This window comes from Cricetulus griseus, chromosome 2 (assembly GCF_003668045.3).
Source record: "Cricetulus griseus strain 17A/GY chromosome 2, alternate assembly CriGri-PICRH-1.0, whole genome shotgun sequence".
Classification (NCBI taxonomy): domain Eukaryota; kingdom Metazoa; phylum Chordata; class Mammalia; order Rodentia; family Cricetidae; genus Cricetulus; species Cricetulus griseus.
In genome coordinates, this window is record NC_048595.1 from 363138827 (window position 1) to 363154461 (window position 15635).

Here is a 15635-nt window from a genome sequence, read left to right on the forward strand (position 1 = left end):
GACCTGAAGTGGATCCTGTACACTCACACAGTGCAAAGAAAGAAACTGTCATCTGTATGTGCATGGCATGGCATGTGAATCTACATATAAACACAGGCACACAGTCTGTCACTCAATCAAGAAACCAGTCAATCAATATACTAACCAGCCCCAAAGGGATTGTAAAAGATTTATTGAACATAATACAAAGAATAAAAAAAAAAAGACAGAAAAAAGAAAGCCCAGTATGGTGACACATGAGTGCAATCTTAGTTTCTGGAAGGGGTCTGTAGGGATACAAGGTAGGCACATGTGGCCAGCCTTGGGATTTCAACACTGCCTGTGATGTATAAACTCCTCCCTCATTTAAACAACCAAACACTCTCTCTATCATTAAAGACAATGAGTTTAAGGAGAATGAATGGCTTATTGATGCCCTACAACTGTTAGTATGCAGGAATCTGTATTGGCCTGTCTTTGGGGTTCTGACAGGATATACCGTCAGCTGCAGCCACTAAGAGCACCACCTTTGTATATTTACTATGTTCCCTTTAAAAAGGGCCCTGCCCACCATTCATCCTTCGATCTTTCTTTTTCTCCCTTTCTCTATTCTGGTCTCTCTGCCTCTTCCTCTCTTCTCCTGCTCCTGTATCAGGAGGTCAGTCCCCCTAACACACACACACACACACACACACACACACACACACACACACACACACACACCACCACCACCACCACCACCACCAACAACAACAACAACAACAACAACTCTGTTTGAACCCTGTCTCATGGCATCTTTTTCTCCAGTGCTGCTTTTCTTAAATTACAACAACAAGAAGAAGGAAAAAACCATAAGAATGATGAAAATGACAAGGAAAATCCAGGATTTGAAACTGGAATCCAATAAAGAGAAAGACTGATGAGGGCTTTAGCTAAAATGAAGATGGAATTGAAAAGTCAACAATCTAACCACAAAAGCTTGTATTTGAATGAATCAAGAACAAAGGTGTCAGGACTTAGAGTGAAAGTAGCCGACCTACATGAAATAGTTAAGAATATGAAAATTTTAAAACCCCAAAAAGGGAATATAGGAGATGATAATCACTATGAGAAGACCAAACCTGCAAAATATAGGCAGAGATGGGAATAAACCCCAGGCAGAGACAACAAGACCTTCAACAAGATCATAAAAGAAATCCTCCTCCAATGAGAAAAAGATATCCCATAAAATTACAAGAAGCCCACAGAACCTGCAAGACAAGAGCAGAAAGAAACTCCTCACAGCAGACTGAGAGCTGCAAGCAAAAAGAAAGGTGTATAGAGATCAGAGCTGATTTCTCAGTGCAAACTTTGGAACTCAGAAGGGCCTGGAGAAATGCATCCCAAGTCTTAAAAGAGCGTGACAGCCAACCTAAGCTACTACACACAGCAAAACCATCTGTCAAAGCTGAAGGACAAAGATAATATAAGAAGCAGTAAAAATATATCCTACAAAGCAAACATAAGGAAAATACAGAAAGGGATATCTTAGGCTGAGGAGAAGTGTAACAACGAAAATAAAAGGACTCAGAGACTGACATTGGGGGGGTCAAGGTGAAGCTCAGGAAGCAAAGCACCCAACCACTACCTCTCCTCTCTACCTCATGCTGACCCTGTCTCCACGAGCTCTCCCCAAATCTCAAACTGCTATCTCTCCTCAGCGTTACTGGAGAATGAATGCCTTTCTGAGACCTTGCTTCTGTTTTATGTACTTCCCTAATGCTGGGATTAACAGTGTGAGCTATAGTTCTCTTTTAGACTGATTCATTCTTGTGTAGATCTGGATGGCCTTGGACTCACAGAGATCCATCTACCTCTTAATCCTAAATCCTAGTATTAAAGCTGTGTATCACCACCTCATAGCTTCAAGCTGCTGGGATTAATGGTATGTACCACCACTGCCTGATCTCTATAGCATGAGGCTGTCTTTGCTTTTAAATCTACAGGCAAGCTTTAATAAATCATAAATAATATACCATTACCGAGAAGGATGTGCATAGTGAAGAGAAGATGGAAGAAGAAGCCAAAGTTACAAAAGCACAAAGGGCCACTGAGAAGACAAACAGCACCACCAAAAGCAGGACAGTGAAAACTCACATATCACACATCAGAACAATTAATGTCCTCCATTCCCCATGCAAAAGTCATGGGGCAGACAAATGGATCAAGAAACAAAATTCATCTTTCTGACTTAGGGAGAAACACATGTAAGAGCTTTCTTTTATGAACATTACAGATAAAGTGAAGAGATAGAAGGACCGGGTGATGAGAAAACAGTGTGCAGAACTTACCAGATCACCTGGACCATTTCTCCTCTCTGCTGTGGAGTAATCCGCTTATACACTCTACAAAGACTTGCCATTCAAATTGGTATTAAATGCTGATGGGACAGTAACTACGAAGGACATATAGGTAGGACGACCAAACTAAGGATGATCTGAAGGACAAGGGAATAGTCTGAGGAGTCTTCGGGGAGACACAGAGGGAACAGAAGAGTAACATTCCATTTTAATAAAGGTACTGCCACTTGAAAGACGGTAAATACAGAATATGGGTTAACTTAAAATGTAAAGGCTAGTTAGGAAGAAGCCTATGTTATCAACCTAGCATGTGTAATTAATATAAAGCCTCTGAGTCAATATTTAGGAACTAGCTGGTGGGAGAGAAACGTCTGCCTACACCTCTCTTTTTCAGAGATATTCAAGCCTCCTCCTGTCAATCATGAGGTCCACTTATCCCATCATACCAAGTCCTCTCTGACATATGAAAAGGAGTCCCAATTTATGACATTACAGTCTCAAAAGGAATTGATGCAATATTGCTCCCTAGTAGTGTTCACTCTGCAGTGTGAAGGCGGTAATAGTGTGGATTTTGCAAAGACAGCTTCATACTAACTATAAGATTATTCTGTGTCATACGGGAAGAGTAGTGTGGTGATTCCAGCCACAGAAATCTATATAAGTAGTTCCTACACCACCGCAGGAATCCATAAATCTACCAATTAATTCCAAAGGAAAAGAAACACAAATCCTATACAGCAACCTCCCTCAAGGACGCTGTCCCTAGAAATCAGGTACTTCATGAAATTCTGTGAGCTTCCTAAAGTATGAGAGGGTCTAGGTGTCCTATGAAGTGTAGTGGGGCTAGGTGTCCACTCTTCCTAGAAGAGAAAACTGACAACAGCCATGTGAGCCAGGGTCACTAGGAAGAGCATGCTCCCTCAGCCAAGCAGGAACGTCAGCTCCCTTCAGCTCCTAGGTCACCAGAAGCTCAGGTAGACTCGGGCAGCAAGGTGTCCTAAGAGACTGGACACCCACAGCACGTGGCTTTGGCATGTCCCCCTCTGTCCTGTCAAACCTGCATCCAGGTGCAGTGGCCCAGCACAGCTGCACCTCCAGGTCACCTTCTGCTCCCACCCAGGCCAAGTCAGCTCCCTCCACGCCGCACCCGCCACCTTGCAAGTCCCTCAGATCTGCAGGATGGGGCTGCCCCCTGCACCAACCTCCACGTCAGATATCCAAGCCCAGCGCTGAGCAGGATACGCGCCCAGCTTTGGGGAGAATAGAAGTTTGATGTCGGAACACGGAAGTTCTTCCGGTATCCAGGGCCCAGTCTTGTGACATCATCGTACACGGGACTACATATCCCACAAGACAGCGCGAAGGACTTCCGGGAATCCTTGGAGAGTGACTTGTTGGAAGGGAACAGGCTTGAGCACCGGGACACACACAGGGCATTGGGGCTGTTTCAGCACTGTGATCTCAACACCGGATGTTAGGCTGTGAACTGAGCGTTTCACAGTAATGTTTACCGAGTTTCCTGGGTCTCTTCTGCTAAACGGTTCTGATTTAGAATCTCAGGTCGCTTTATGGGATCTTAACTACCGCATGGAAACTCAGATTCATCTGTTTTACTTAAAATGAGGAAGCAGGAAGCTAACATAGGACTGGGCATCATCTCTTCAAGATGCTTCTTGAAGCTGCCCTTGCTGACCCCGCCTGTCATCCAGTGTCTCAGGTGCTTAAGACAGAAGAACCAGAACACATGGCTAACAATGATAGTTTATAGATGCGCTACATCTAAACACAATGTCCAGGATGCACAGTGGGCTAGATCAGGGTAAAGCACTTGGCTATAATGAAGGCAGCTTTGGTGTAATACCCACTAATAAAAATAATCCTTGTCCTCCTGTGCTGACACCCAGTGTGAGCCATGCATGGATCAGACTCCACAGGAGGAATGGGGTTCCTATGAACCCTGGAATCTACACAGTGGATGGGTCAGGGACAGAGATGTTTAAAATCATTGAACAAAGTGGAAACTACGGATCCCTGACGTTTACTTGCAATGAACTTCCAGATCCATCTAAGGATCTTTCCAACTGTCTGTAAATTCCTTTCTCTTGTTTCTTTTCTTTTTTTTTTTGGGGGGGGGGTTTGGTTGGTTGGTTGGTTGGATGGGTTTTTGTGTTTTTGAGACAGGGGTTCTCTGTAGCTTTGGAGCCGGTTCAGGAACTCACAGGCTGTCCCGGAACTGGCTCCCTAGTGCTAGGATTAATGACATGCACCACCACCACCCGGCCTACCTAGACATTTTATTGACACATCGGTTTAGAATGGGTCATGACTGCTCTGTCCTCCACCTTAGCACTGCAGTGAAGGGCCTTGTCAGCCACCTCAAGACTTAGTATTGTTGAGCATGGCTAGAATTCTAATATGTGTTTGCCAGTGTGTGCACTTGAGTGTTTGTGTATGGGAATGTGTACACATTTGTGTTTGTGTATGTGAGTGCATGCACGTGTGTCTGTGTATGAGTGTGTGTCCACATGTGTGTCTGTGTCTGTTACATGGAAACATGACTGGGAAGCTGCTGAGTCACATGAGAAGTAGTGATCTTAGATGTGCAGCATCCGTTCACAACAGTTCTGTCCTCTCCATTTCTTCCTAGTGGAATTTGTCTGTTTAAGAGAACACAGTAAAGCTACCACATGCAAGTACAAACTGAACATGCGCAGTCTAAGAGAGACAGCCCACTTAGCAGTGTTATAGGAATCTAACCGAGACACTGCATCTAGGGTTAGCATTATAATGAATAGCTGCTTTTCTCTATCTAGGGTAAACGATAGAATAGAATAGTTGTTTTCTATGTGTACTTTGACCTTGAAGAAATTATTGTGGAAAACAGTGATTCTTTTTGTGATTCAAAGAATTGTCTTTCTGAGAATGCTTTACTGCCTTTGCATAACTTTGGTCACAGGATGCCTCTGACGAACCTGAAACTCTTGGATTATTGGGTACTGCAAATGGTAAACTGTATGGACCTAAGTATGAGGAGTCTGATGCTTTCCTCCTGGAGACATGTAATGAGATCAAGGACTTTAGTATAAGGAACTTTTTTGCCCAAAATACAACTTTATGTAACAACCATTAAATATGCCTTTGAATGGCTGTTCAAGATTAATCCTAAGAAGCTGTACCTTTCTGCTGCCACACAGGCCTAAAATCCATATTGCAGTGACCCATCCTTCCAATACCCATGCAACACTAAATACCCAACAGGTAGGATATTAACCCAGTCTAACCACAGCTGGATTCTTGGACCAAATATGTTTGCTAAGACCATGTTGACATTTTAACTTTATTGTCTATAACAATATTTTAATACATTTACCATGCAATTTCCTGCCATTGAAGCATTTTGCATTACATGTGATGTTTGGCCAATTCACTTGATAATCTACTCTTACAGGCTAAAAAGATGGTTCAGGAATTAAGAGAATTTAATGCTCTTGCAGGGGATGTGAGTTCATTTTCCAGTGTGCATGTGTGGCTTACAAGCACAAGTAGCAGCAATTCTAGATGATCAGTCTCCCTCCTCTGACATCCTCAGACTCATGTGCAAAAGATGGGTGCAAAGACTCACAAACACACACACACACACACACACACACACACACACACACAGAGAGAGAGAGACAGAGACAGAGACAGAGAGAGAGACAGAGACAGAGACAGAGACACACACACACACACCAACAACTGATAAAAATGATAGAAAATATGTGAATAAAATTTTAACCTGGGCATGGTGGTACACACCTTTAATCCCAGTACTCAGGAGGCTGATGGAAGCAGATGACAGAAGTGGAAGTCAGCCTAGTCTATAACTGAATTCCAGGAAAGGCAAGGATATACATGGAAACTCAATAAAAAGAAAAAGAAAACTTAAATCTCAAGTCTTACCTTTAGGGGGAAAATGATGTTTGAAGGAAATATTGTTTTCTGACTATGTAATTTATATACAAAAACAAATGGTTAAACCCCTTCCCCGTTGCCTTGTAAAAAGATATATCCTTTCCTTAGTGATGCAAAAATCTAGTGAAATAGACTCTTTCCTGGTGCACTTCTCATAGATCTGCTCCTAGAAACATTTGTTCAATGTTTCTTCAGCCTCATCCAAAACCAAATGCAATGATATAGAGGTAGGAGGATGGGGAAAGCATACATGTTCCACAGGGAAAGGAGAACATGCTCCCATACATAAAAAAAAGCCTTAATAAATAGACACTACATGATTAGAATCAGGATCATGACAGCCTCAGCCACAATGGTGGTTTTGGGTTCCATACAGAAGCAGCTGCTCAAAGAGGAGGACATCACCAACTTGGGAGCTTGAGACCAATGAGGTGCTGGGTGTGACACTCACATTCTACAGCACAGGAATGAGACAGAATGGGAGCAATGTCACTGCACAGTCTCAGTCTGTTACAGGCAAGGAAGCCACTTTCATTAGCTCAGTCCTCCACTGCTTAGATAACCAGGCTTGAGAAACACCAGCTTTTATCCTCGATCCAACGAGAGAGTCAGCTGTAAAAATTCAAAAGGGTCTTCATGTTCTGGGGGACTACATGAATGTGCATTGCAGTGACTACATTGTGGGCAATAATGCTTGGAAGACCTGCAGTGGCTGGACTATGGGCAGCATGTTGTGGCAGGCACACTGGGACATGTCATTCAGATGATTCTGTAGAGGAGTTTAAGCACATGGCTATCAAGATGTTGGTTTTGGATGAGGCTGATGAAATGTTGAAGAAACATTTCAAGGAGCAAATCTATGATGTGTTCATGTGCCTGCCACCAGCCACACAGGCCATTCTCATCAGTGCCACATGGCCTCAGGAGGTCCTGGAGATGACGAACAAGTTCATGACTGACCCCATACACTTCTAGATGAGTGTGATGACCTGTTTAAGGCATAAAACGTTTCTTGTGGCAATGGAAAGGGAGGAACAGAAGTTTGATATTGTGTAGTCTCTATGACAGGCTGACCCAACTGTCATCTGCAACACCAAGAGGAAGTTTGACTGTTGACAGACAAAATGAGACAAGCAATTTCCCTGTGCTGTCCATGCTTGGACATGCCACAGAAGGAGACCCAGACCATCATGAAGGAGTTTCAGTCAGGTACCATCTGGTGGCCATTTCCATAGAATTCTGGGGACGGTGTCAGATGTCCCTCAGGTGGTCGTCATCAGTATGACCTACCCAACAACAGAGATGTGCAGTTTGTCCATGCTGTCCCACTTTCAGAACCATGTCTGTCAGCAGCTGTGTTTTGCTAATCAGCATTAAAAAACTCAAAATCAACATAATACAGAGAATCCAGAGCCGCTGTGTATTTTCCATCTCTATGTGGCCTATTCTTATTTATTATTTCACTTATGTCTTTAAACACTTTATTATTTTTAAATATTTATTTCTTCTATGAATGTCAATACCCATTTTTTTTACTTTTTTAAAGTAAAAACACACATTGTAAACACACTGGAACCTGTTTAAAGGGTTTTCCATCTGGACTCTTTAACTGTGTATCTCTAGACTTTTTTTTAACCATGTGAGTAAACTCCAAATTGCTAAGATACAGCTGTGTCCTCTGAGGAGCTCTATATGCTGGCTCTGCCAGCTTCTTCGTTTGTGAGGACCAGGCTTAAAGCTCATGGCCCAACTGGAGGTGTGCCACCAGGAATTGCATTCAGCCTCCCTAGCTGTTGAAAGCCAGTACTAATAATTAAAATATCCTCTGGTATATTCTCACAGCTCTTCAGGTTCCCAGGGTTGTTGCTTGGTATGAAAACCTTTCTTTGTTTAATGCAGCAGTTCTAAACATATGGGTCATGACACCTTGGAGTTCAAATGACCTTTTCTTAGGGGTCACCTAAGACCATTGAATACAAAGATATTTACATCATGATTTATATCAGTAGCAAACTGTTAGTTTGGAAGTAGCAAGGAAAACAATTTTATGGCTGGGCTCAGCACAGCATGAGGAACTGTATTAAAGGTGTCAGTATTAGGAAGGCTGAGGAGCACTGGTTGAAGGTACGAGGGCTCCTTAAAATCACTGTCACACCATCCACAGTTGTGTTGTTTCCCTCTGGGATGAATTCTAAGAATTCTAAGAAGGGCAGGAAATGTTGTTTGAGGGTCAAGGACCTCACCAGACCCTTCACATGTGTATGGCTTCCTTGTACTATGGATTCTTTAGTGCTGGGTAAGGTCTGAATGACCCAAAGGCTTTACCACATTGTCCCTATTTGTAGGGCTTCTATTCAGAATACTTTTTGATATCCTTTAAAGAACAAAAAAGTAGAAAACATTTTAACATTTGTATTATTTAAGTTTTAATTACCTTGGGATGAGAAACACTAGAAATTTATTAAAGGGTTTTTAACATTTTTGACCCTAGTGGCATTTCTCTCCAGTATGAATTATCAGGTGTTTTAAAAGTTCTTAGTAACTTCAAAAGACATTGGCACATTCTTCACAGGCTTCCTCTCTCAAATGAATTCCTTGATGTTGTTTAAGACCAGAAGACTGGTGAAAGGCCTTGCCACTCTCCAACTAGTAATATTTCCCTCCAATGTGACTAGTCTTGTGTATAGAATGTGTTGGGTAAGTTCTAAAGTCTTTGCCACATTCTTCATACTTAATGGTTACTCTCCAGAATGAATTTTTTTACTTCCCTTAAGGTTTCTGATATACTTGTACTGTTTGCCGCTCTTCATATTTGTAATGTTTCTTCCCAGTGTAAGTTAATTCATGCTGTGTTAGGTGTGACTTTCTATAGGTTTTTCCATACTCCTCATACTTGTATGGTTTCTTTCCAGAAAGGATTATCAAGTGAGCATAAAGAATCCAGGAAGTTTTGAAGACCTTACAATATGTTTCACATTTCTAGGGTTTCTTTCCGGTATGAATTTTCTTGTGTATGGAAAGTTCTGGTGGGTAACTGAATGCCTTGCCACATACTTCACACTTGTAGGTTTTCAATCCTGTCTGGATTCTTTTCTGTTTATAAAGTAATGACGGATAATGGAAAGCTTTGCCTCATACTTCACACTTGTAGGGTTTCTCTCCTGTATGAATATTCTTGTGTACAGAAAGGCCAGATGGACGAATGAAGGCCTGGCCACATACTTCACACTTGCAAGGTTTCTCTCCTGTGTGAATCCTCATGTGTACAGAAAGTCGTGATGGAATATAGAAGGCCTTGTCACATAGTTGACACTTGTAGGGTTTCTCTCCTGTATGGATTTTCTTGTGTACAGCAAGTCCTGACAGACGACTGAAGGCCTTGTCACATACTTCACACTTGTAAGGTTTCTCTCCTGTATGAATCTTCATGTGTGTAGATAGTTGTGATGGAATATAAAAGGCCTTGCAACACAGTTCACATTTGAAGGGTCTCTGTCCTGTATGAATTCTCGCCTGTGCTTTAAGTAATGATGCTGCATGGAAGTCCTTGTCACATACTTCACATATGTAGGGTTTCTCTCCCGTGTGACTTCTCTTGTGTACACAAAGAACTTAAGGAAAACGGAAGACCTTACCACAATCTCCAAACTTATAGGGCTTAATGCTTAAATTAATTTTCTGGTGGTTAATGGGTTGTGAGTTCCAAGGGAAGGTAATGCCACATTCTTTGTAGAGTGGTTTGTTTCCTGGTGAGTAAAGTTAAGAAATGAGTGAAAATTGAACAAAATTGCCTGTATTTATGTTTATTTTTAACAACAGAACCATTTACTCATACCTGCATTTTTAAATATAAATAATGAGTTACATTAAAATTTCAAAAGCTGCATTCTGGGGAGTCTAATTAAAAAAAAACATAATAGGTGGAAATTGTGTAACTTGCAGTAGAAGATGAAGATAATGACTACATAGAACATAGGGCAAAAAAAGGAATATTAGTCAAAGTCAAATATGTAAGGAAGGCATAAGATCAATTAAGAAAAGAAGATTACACATGGGGAAGGGCCCAGGACCAGCATAGGAAGACTTGGTGGACTTTGCAGAGCCCCCGTTGAGGGCCCTACCCTGCCTGGGGAGTGGTGGGTGGATGGGGTGTGGGGTAGGTTGGGGGTGGGGGAGGAAGTTTGGGGGTGAGGGGAGGGAGAGGGAGAAGGGACTTGAAATAAGCTTGTTCCCTAACTAGAACTAATAAAATAAAAAAGAAAGAAAAGAAGATTATTATGCTATTGGAAATGATCTGCTTAAAGAAATATAGAAATTTTATGACTAGATGAACACAAAGTATAAAAGTAGTCAAAGTTGGAAGACACATGTTCTCACAGTTTATATGTATATGTCCTAAGCATAGATTTCTGGTTTTTGAAAGGATGAAAATTAGACTGCATAAATAGAAATCTGTCCATAACGATACTAAATAATATACTTCATGTTTTGAAGACAGTAGGACATATGCTCACTTAATGAATAAATATCAATTGAACAACCTATAAAAAAAGAAATAATGATCACCTAGAAATTATAGAACTGAGGCAGTCACTGTAAACACAAGCTGACCTAATGGGAGAAGAACAAAGCCTAAGAGAATCCATGCATCATCACACCCTCTTCTCACAGCAAAAGATAGAAATGAGACCCTTAAAAACTGATTTTATCAGAACATTGTAGGTCAATGTTCATGACAAAGCCTGGTTTCCTGATGGATCTCAGGTCTCCCACTCTGTCCTTGTCCCCCCATTTCTACACACCTGTTTGCATGGCAGCTGATCCTTGCCTCTTCATGTCATTAGACCCTTGACTTTGCTCCAGAAATGTGACCAGGTATGGCTTAGAGGAAGCAAGACCTATTTATGGGAAAAGAGAACACCACTATTAGTGTGATCTCCTGGAGACCTCATGTCCGCTCTAGGACTGTCTGTACAAGGAATGAGAAGAGACAATCAAGGATTGTAGAGGATTAGTTCTTTGTGTGTTTACTGATGGACATAATAGAATGCTTAGAAGGAATTTAGGATTTGCATGCCATGACCTTCATGTCCCTCAGTTACAAGGAAACTTTTAAAAACCGAAGAGTGTGACATTCTTTTTAATGTGTATGCTTCCCACTTACATCATTACTGTATAATGTCACCAACAATATAAAGGATAATTCTAAAAGGAAGTGAATTTCATTGTTGACAGTACAAGCTCCCATGTGTACAAAGATAGTTTTATGCTGACAATTAAGAGTTCATGACCCTTGATGTCAGTTGTGTTACTTTTTATGTTCAGGAACATTAGTTTCTGCAAAGATGTGTTTGAATACATAAAATTCATATGTGCTCAGGAGGCTCAGTCAGCATAGGGAGAAGCCAGGTGAAGAAAGGTTTTTAAGTAGGGCTGAGGAGAAGAAGGGGATCTTTTGAGAGATATGAGCAAGGAAAGGAGGTGAGCTACTTGCTATTCAGCCTCTCTGAGGAGCAGAATTCCATCTCAACCTCTGAATCTTCAATTATTTAGAGGGACAGAGATTTAGATAAGTTCCCTGCCTAGCTGGGAAACACTTGTTGCCTGAGGGAACATTATTCCCCAAGGCTGTTGCTCTAGAGTCCTAACAGCTGCTGGTAGCAGAGGAGTTGCAGTTCCTGATTAGGACAGCCATGGTTTTAAAGGCAGCAACAATTTAAAAAAGAACAACCTACCCAGGAACACGAGGTTGCTGAAATTCTCCAACATCACATCCCTGTACAGATTCCACTGATCCGGGCCCAGGCATTCACGCTCCTCTGCAGAGAAATCAGCATTTCCTGAAATAAAGAAAAAATAATGAAGTGCTTCTGATATAGGAAAGCAATATCCCTGAAATCAGTCTGATGTACTTCTGTAATGTTGTGTAGAACTCAAGGTTAAGGAAACTGAATGGCAGTAGGTCCTAGAAACTCCCATGGATATTATACATTTAAGATCCATAAATGTAGAGCAAGTGTATCCACAGAAGAGTATGTTGAGACTAGACAGATGGCTCAGTAGTAAACAGTACTGGCTGCTCTTCCAAAGGACCTGGGCTTCATTCCCAGCAGCCACATGACTGCTCACAACTGTCTGTAACTCCACTTCCAGAGGATCAGACAGTCTCTCAGACATGGCCACTAGCAAAACAACCATGCACACTACATAAATAAATAATAGCATGCCCGGATCATAAGACATAGCACAGAATGTAGGTTCACACAGTAGAGAGCCATGGCAATGGGGAGGACGCTTCTCACCCCAATATGAAAAGTCACAAGTAATAAACACAATGAAGATGCAGATCTGATCCAGCAACTCTGGGCTGAGGCCTGGCTTCCTGAGCATGTACAGTGTGATGCAAATGACAGTGCAACAGGGGACATGAGTTTCAGCCACCAAGGGGCACAACAATAAGTGAACTTGTAGACAATATGGAATAACAAGTATTTTAACAAATACATGGTTAGGAATTTAGCAATAAGTTTAATCATTGTGGGGACTTAACACTGACCCAAGACTCTCTCAGAGGCCCTGGTGAAAGGACAAAGAGAATGACACAAAAGGCACAGCTTACAGAAAGCGTTAGAGGAACCAGAAATGTTAAACATGCAGGATTGTCTTCAAGTGAAGGAAATGACCCACGTCTGTTCACTAGGAAGCTGGAGTAGATGCTGCCTAACAACCTGGTGATCTTCTGCTAGTCTCTGGATCCCACTGCACCTGAATCTCACCCCACCTCAAATCCTGAGCATTGTTCAGGCCCTCATTCTGAACTTTGTCTCTCATCCATATGAAAGCGGTCCCATGAAATTTGCATTCTCAGTCTATAAAACCTGTGCTTGTGCTTATTACAAATCTGTCCTTCTCCTGGTCTGACCCTAAACTCCCTTTGTCTGTGAATGAGAACTCATCCTTAGGGTAAAGGGCACAGGTGCCTCACCAAAGAGGTGTTCATTGCAATGGACTTTACGTGTAGCCATGTCTAAAGCTTTGCTGTGATAATTTTCAAATGGAAATGTCTTCTCAAACTTTTACAATATGTAAATATGTAAGAAAAAAAAAGCTGCTTGGTCAAACTCAAGACATTTTTCACCCAGACCTGGCTAAAGTGGTGCTGATTAAGTTTCATTCTTAACTTCATGTGACCTGTGTCCCTGCCAGCCATGAAGTTTGCAGGAACTGTAACAATGTTGATCTCGGCCCTAGAAGTTAAGAAAGTTTTCCTTTCAGTAAAAATTGGGGCAAACTAATAGGAGAACTCAACTAAAAGGGTTCACAAACTTAAATGATGAAGTGGAATAAATATAGGTTCTTCTCAGTACTCTGTGCCAGTTTTGTATATTCTTACTGAAATTTTTATTTATTAAGATCCAAAGGTACAAAATGTTGTGATCAATACCTTCTGAACTCAGAGAACTATTGTAAAGAGGGCCCATGAAGTAGATAAAACTCGTCAGTTATGTTTTTAAACAACGGGAAAGAGAAAAACCAACCCCCACACACACACAATGAATAAACAAACAAAAAACATTTGTTTCCTGCTGGACACATATTGGCAGGTCACAGAAAGTCCAAAGATACTCCACAGCTGCTTAGCTTCCAGGCCAGCCAAGTTCATTCAGTCTTCCTGAGCAATCTGATTGGAACTCCAAGCTCTCTGAACATGTGACCCTGGGATGCAGAGAGTGTCCTCTGTAATAACCCACTTCCAATACACAGTGACTGGGGCTCTGCTGCTACTCTAAGAGCCAGCTTGGCTGTCCCAGAGCTTACATGTTGATTTCTGCTTATTTTTTTAGCTTCTTCTTGTTTTCCATGAATAGTGGTAATAACTCATATAAATTGATTAATGATCACTTCATGTAGAAAAATTAAAATGGTCATAATTTCTAATACAAGAACAATTACAATTAGGACATAAAACACTTAAGGCAACACTGTTTAAATTCCTGGTGATATTAGTCCTGCAATATACAGATGATAGTTTCTTCTGTTCATAGAATTGTTTCTGATCTCTGATATTAAATGTAAAATATATTCCAAAACTAAGAATAGCAGTGATATTGAAACACAAAAATGACCGTGTTATTATAATACAACATGGGAGAAAATTGTAAAGATCATTTCAAGCATATCAATAGGCACAGAAATGTCCACAGAATAGTGGACTCTAGGTAGATTAGCACAAGTGTCTCAGTTTTGTCTCATTTCAGGCCTCATAAGGAACTGAATTCTCACATGCCTCCCCAAGAGAGCCAATAGGAAGGGCATGACACCTGGAATGGTGGGGTCCAGCCATTGAGAAGAAGCTGTAGCCCCGAGATAGGTTCCTATAATATGTTAGAGAGGTCCATGTTAATAAAGGTACCACCATGTGGCAGGGGGTAAATATGGAAAATGGCTTAACTTAAAATGTAAAAGCTTGCTAGTAATGAGCCTGAGCTATAGGCTGAGGATGCATAATTTTTTTCCTCCATTTTTTATTTAAATTAGAAACAAGATTGTTTTACATGTCAATACCAGTTCCCTCTGCCTCCCCTCCTCCCCTGCCCTTCAGTAACACCCTATCTAACCCATACCAATTCTGCTCCCCAGGGAGAGTGAGGTCCTCCATGGGGGGGTCTTCAGAGTCTGTCATATCCTTTGGGATAGGGCCTAGGCCCTCCCCTGTGTGTCTAGGCTGAGAGAGTATCTCTCTATGTGAAATAGGTTCCCAAAGTCCATTCCTTTGCTAGGGATAAATACTGATCTACTACAAGAGACCCATAGATTTCCAAGGCCTCCTCACTGACACCCACATTCATGGGGTCTGGATCAGTTTCATGGTGGTTTCCCAGTGATCAGTCTGGGGGCCAAGAGTTCCCCATTGTTCAGGTCAGCTGTTTCTGTGGGTTTCACCAGCCTGGTCTTGTCCACTTTGCTCATCACTCCTTCTCCGCAACTGGATTCCAGTTCAGTTCAGTGTTTAGCTGTGAGTGTCTGCTTCTACTTCCATCAGCTGCTGGATGAAGGCTCCAGGATGACATATAAGTTAGTCATCAATCTCATTATCAGAGGAGGGCATTTAAGGTAGACTCCCTACTGTTGCTTAGATAGTTAGTTGGTGTCATCCTTGTAGATCTCTGAACATTTCCCTAGTGCCTGATTTCTCTTTAAACCTATACTGGTTCCCTCTCTGATGGTATCTCTTATTTTGCTCTCCTCTATTTTTCCCCCTAAACAACCTTCATGTTCCTTTATGTCCTCCTCACTCCCCCTCTTCTCCCCTTCTCATTCTCCTAGCTCCCTCACTCTTCCCCGATGCTCCCAATTTGCTCA

The 15635-nt window shown here is 41.7% G+C and overlaps 1 protein-coding gene across 1 annotated transcript in view; it reads right to left on the reverse strand.

The window, feature by feature from the left end:
• The window catches only part of LOC100752174 (zinc finger protein 728), a 39367-nt gene that overhangs the window by 13451 nt on the left and 10281 nt on the right, over positions 1-15635 (reverse strand). Inside the window, 4 exon segments of the mRNA XM_035438795.1 lie at positions 3521-3631; positions 9048-10018; positions 11075-11170; positions 12008-12112. Of these exon segments, the coding sequence (XP_035294686.1) occupies positions 3521-3631; positions 9048-10018; positions 11075-11170; positions 12008-12112 (1283 nt within the window).